This window comes from Nicotiana attenuata, unplaced genomic scaffold (genome assembly GCF_001879085.1).
Source record: "Nicotiana attenuata strain UT unplaced genomic scaffold, NIATTr2, whole genome shotgun sequence".
NCBI classification, from domain to species: Eukaryota; Viridiplantae; Streptophyta; class Magnoliopsida; order Solanales; family Solanaceae; genus Nicotiana; species Nicotiana attenuata.
The window spans coordinates 7,246-12,610 of record NW_017673597.1 but is presented as its reverse complement, the minus strand read 5'-3'; the positions used below and the strand labels follow the sequence as shown (position 1 = coordinate 12,610).

At 30.3% G+C, this 5,365-nt stretch overlaps 1 protein-coding gene across 1 annotated transcript in view; it reads left to right on the top strand.

Annotated features, from left to right (window-relative positions):
- Positions 1-639: 639 nt before the first annotated feature.
- LOC109216812 (agamous-like MADS-box protein AGL8 homolog) overlaps positions 640-5,365 on the top strand; it is a 9,702-nt gene continuing 4,976 nt past the window's right edge. The window contains exon 1 of the mRNA XM_019381005.1: positions 640-1,076. Within this exon, the coding sequence (XP_019236550.1) occupies positions 892-1,076 (185 nt within the window). The 5' untranslated portion in view covers positions 640-891. The remainder of the gene's footprint in view (positions 1,077-5,365) is intronic.

Sequence of the window (5,365 nt, the reverse complement as noted above, 5' to 3'; positions counted from 1 at the left end):
TAAAATAGATGAAATATATTTTTTTACTAAATTTAATTTACCTTTAAATTTTGTATCTAATCAAATTAATACAAAGTTGGAGTAAAAATAGCACAGGCTAGCCAGTTTTCGGACTGGTCATTCAAAAATAGCCAGCGTTTGCAAAGTCATTGAAAAATAGCCACTATTTTGCTGCAATACGGAAAGTTCCAGCATAATATACTGGAGATCGGTGCACCTGTGTATGAACTTCTAGCATATTATGCTGGACCGATATATTATACTCGAACTCCAGTATAATATGCTGGAAGTCCAGTATACTTTGCTGGAATTCCAGTATATTATGCTGGAGTATTTTCTGGATTTGAATAGTGTTTTCGTTCAGATTTATCTTTACATAAAAAGTGACTAAATTTTGGATTACTTTTGAAACTGTAATTATTTTTGAATGATCATCTATAAATCTGGCTATTTTAAATTTCTTCCAAATTTGGAGGGAGAAAGTAATAGTAATAAAATCATAAAGATGCCAGAATGGAAAAGTTAAGGGAAAAGATACCTCGTCCGTACCTTTTGTCCACTGTTCCAAAAACTTGTGGCCTTTACTCAGACACTAACAACACCAGTTTCTTTAACCAATTAAAAATCGACAACGCAATTGACGAAACCATTCTGGTTTTTCAAATACCATTCCTCTTTCTCTCCTCCTCCCATCTGGGATATTTATTAATTTACACTTCCCAGTAGTATAATAGTAAAAAGTTCCTTAAGCTACACAGAATAATCATTTCAATACCAAAGAGAGAAATAAAGAGAATAAGACCATCACTTTCTTATTCTGCACTCTTCTTTTCTTTCTCCATTTGAGAGAATATATTATTTCAGGAGAAAAAAAATTACCCAAAAAAAGAAATGGGAAGAGGAAGGGTACAGTTGAAGAGAATTGAGAACAAAATTAATAGACAAGTTACTTTCTCAAAACGTCGATCTGGTTTGCTTAAGAAAGCTCATGAGATTTCTGTGCTTTGTGATGCTGAGGTTGGTTTGATTGTTTTTTCTACTAAAGGCAAACTCTTTGAATATGCCACTGATTCTTGGTACGTCTTTTCTCTATCTTTTACTACTCTTTGTTTATAATTTCTCTTACCAATTAATTTGAACCTCTTTTTTTTTTTTTTAATTTATATTTTTTTAAAATATGTTCAACCAGCGACGAAGTCAGAAAATTCAATAATTTGAACAATCTTTGCCAGTATGTTATGCAAGAGTATTCAGAGTATTTTTTTTAAATTAATAATAAGTACATATTTTACCCTGTACATAATATGATTTTTGGTTCCATTCTTGATCTTTTTTAGTTCTTGAAATTCTTTAATTTATTTACTTTTGGAACAGTGCTACCTCTTGATGTGTTTGTGTTTACTTGTTTTATATTCTTAAATTTTATGTGCATAATATGCACCTGGCCTATTGCTGCTCGACAGCAAGTTACTTTCAATCTTGACCAGTAGCTTTCTTTCTTTGTTCATTTTATTTCTTCCCATTTCTGTTGTCGTGTGTGGTCTCTGTTTATAGGTATAATATTTTATTAAGCAGTTATTTTAGCTCCCTTTTTAGCTTTAAAACTCCATGCAGAAACCGATAAAATCTGTTTTGCAGACTCAATTTTGATAGATCCAATATTATTCGTGTTTCCTCGTTTAGTTTCTAAAAATAGTTCACATCTTTACCAGCAGATTGCTTCGTGTCAAATAAGAAGAAAAGCACGTGCAGAAAAAAAAAAAAAAACTTATAAAGATTATCTTTTTCTAGTTTTCCTTATATTTTTAGTCCCTTTTTGCTGATTTTTTCTAGCTAGGATCTATATAGCTTTGCATTGATGACCCTCCTCGAATCTACCACCTATTATAGTATGCCAAAACATAGTATAGTTAATTGGAGTAACTAATAACTGTTCCAATTTATATGAAACTATTTGACTGGACATATATGGAGTTAGAAAAAAAAAATAAGACGTTTGAATTTGTGGTATAAAATGTCCATATATATTTTGTGTGGCTATAAATCATTGCATAAAGATAAATGAAGCACGTATATTTTGTCAATCTTTTTGGCACGAACTAAAAAGAAAATATATTCACGTAAATCTGTAGTCAAACATTTTTAGTTACAAATAACGAAAAAGGCTAATGTGTGTTTTAGTCTGGAAGCCAAGTTGTAAAAAATTTTAATTTAAAATGTGCAAATGTCTTCTCGCTGAAGGCTAGATGCTGAACTCTTCAAAACTTTATGGTAGTAGAAATTAAACGAGGTACTCATGGTACAATGGATCAACTGGCTTTATATACATTACTAATTGCTAGCTATTTTGTTTAGTTTTGTTTTGCATTTATATGGGTGAACAGGTGGCAAGATTCAAGTCGAACATATTTCTTACCCAAAATAGGCTAGGCAGAGATGATCATAATAGTCTATGATTTCATAGCTGCTATGATGAAGCTGGGATGAAATTTTTACTCAGGCAATCCGATTGGTTAATTTAACAATTGTCAAAGTACAAGTATTACAATGAACTTGATCATGTTAAAAATATAACTAATTAACAAATAAAAATATGTTTCTTCTAATAAATTAAACTTTAAGTGAGATGATTATATATTCACTTCTACGTAATATAGAGAGAAATTTTCATAAAGCACTATCTTTTAGTAGTAATTAGCCATCTATAGATACCATTTGCTATATTACGGATTATAGATATCTTTTCTGTGATTATAAAGTGTATTTGATGTATTTAAGCTATTGTATTCATGCATACAGTAGCAAAAATAGGCGTGAATCAGGGAAGTCCAGCTAATGAGTTGTTGTATTCGAGTGTATTCGACTGTATTCATGGCGTGAACATTGGGATTACAGCTGGACATATTATTGTATTCGACTGTATTCACGGCGTGAAACAGGGGATTACACTGTTTTTAAACGGAAAGTGAATCAATTAACATAATAGACTCCTAATATAACTCAACAAACTCAATTATAACACACAAAATTTGTATTTTCAGTTATAAAAAAAATTATTAACCGAAAAATACCTCAAAAATATAGCAATCTTCAGAGAAATTATATAATACATATTAATACATAAATTATATTAATTAAAAAAAAATATATGAATACATTCATGGCATATAGCGAGACAGTGAATACAATGAAAATACATGGAATACATCGGGATACGTTGAAATACAATGAAGAAAAAGACAGTAAACACAATAAATACAATGAAATACATGAAAATACATTGAAATATATTAACAGAAAATCAAGTTGCTCAGTCCCAAACTCCGTCGTCTTTGTTCAAGAACAAACCCTAATTTACGGCGAATCCGCCGTCAAGCAAAAACCCTGAATCACTGGGGCTGCACCTCTAACAATAACGTTCCTTTTCACCTTCTTCTTTTCCCTTTTAACCTCTTCTTTATTCCCCAGTCCCAAAATAGATGGGGTAGGCTATAGACGATTAATTCATTGGCGACATAAGATATAACTCTATGAGGAAAATTTCCTCATAGGCGATTGCACCAACTATCAACAATTAAGAAAGTGAAGGAATAAATAAACAACTACAGTTTTTTATTAAGAAAAATCGAAAAGGTGAGCAAACGTAACGGACGAGATTAATGAAACCCTAACTTCCTCATTGCTTAAACCAAGTGGGTCGTAGTCTCCTTTTCCTGCTCTTGATTTTCCTATTGCAAAATTAGCACCACCAGCCCAATTGATTTTAATCGTTTCAGGAAATGGGGGGAAGAGAATGACATGTATCAAAGTAGAGAGAAAGAAAATAGTGTAACTGAATAGTGTATTTAGTGGCTTAGGGATAGGAGGTAACCAAAATTAGATATTTTGCTATAAACATTAAGAGATATATATAGAATATAATTTTTTAAATGGTATTTATTTAAAATAAATAAGGTGTTAACCTTTGCTATAAGAGGTAAAAATTCCTAATATAAAAGCAAGCAAAAGTCTTGGGTTTCAGTCTCAGCTCCATCCATATATAAAAGAATTTCTTGTGCTTGACATATATAAAAGAATCAAGCCCGTACGTCGTGTGGCGTGTTGAAGATATAACTAAAAAATAAAAATATATTTTGTTTAAATATTTAAATGAGATGATCACATACTTCTATGCGAATGTATACATTGAGGAATGATAAATGAAAAGGGTCTTCAGGCATAGCAAAAAAAAAAAAAAAAAAACTCGCCCATACAACTAGTTTCTATCATAAGATTTTCAATATCTACTCTCTCTCTCTCTGCATGCTTTTATATATGACGTGGAGAAGTTTTATTTTGTGTCTCATACAACTGACACTAGTTGTATGAGGTTCCTTTTTGTCTCACAAAATTGTGGACCCCAATCTTACACTGCTGGGTCCACAGAATTCTGGGTCCACAAAACTGTGAGACAAAAAATTACCTCATACAACTAGTGTAAGTTGTATGAGACACAAAACAAAATTTTCCTATGATGTGAAAGATAGTCTTCGCTTCGAAGAAGACTAAGCATGTCCGAAGTTCACCTCATTTGTAAAATAGGTATATAAATAATATTACGTGGTTGCTAGAGGCGAATTTAAGATTTAAACTTTATGAGTTCAGATTTGCAATATCACATCTCATCTAATTTATGGGTTCAAAATTTATTATTTGTATATAATTTATGATTTTTTGGACAAAAATATAAGATATGAGCGAAAGCTATATATAGGTTCAAGTTAAACCCATAACTTCTGCATTAGATAAGCCTATGGTGATTATAGCAAAAGTAAAGCATAACTGTAAAGTGGTACTCATTGGGGTTTTGACACAATTACCCACAAAAATAAAACTATTTACCCTTGTCTACCTATTTGTTTTCCTACCCATAAACTAATTATATTTCCTACCCATAGTAGATTTTGTGGGGAATTTTTTCTTTATTCTCCAATTCTTTTCTTTTATTTTTTCTTTTTTTTCTCATTTTCTTCTTATTTTTTTTTTCTTTTTTCCTTTTCTAATTTTATTTAACTTCTGTTTTTTTATATTCTTTTTCTCTTCATAATCTAATTTCATTTACTGTTTTCACTATTTTTTATTATTCTTTTTTTTTTAATATTATTACTAAAGAAAAATCAAATTGTGTACCAATTAAATGTAGCTAATACAACCAAAAAATATTAACTAACATGTGATACCAGTATAGTATATAGCTATACCAACAGGGTATACAATTGTACGCAATGAGTTAAAAAAAATCAATTTAATTATTAAACTAAAATAATATCAGTTGTCAATAAAAAATTTAAAAGATTCTAAAAGGATCTAATTGTAAGAGTATACC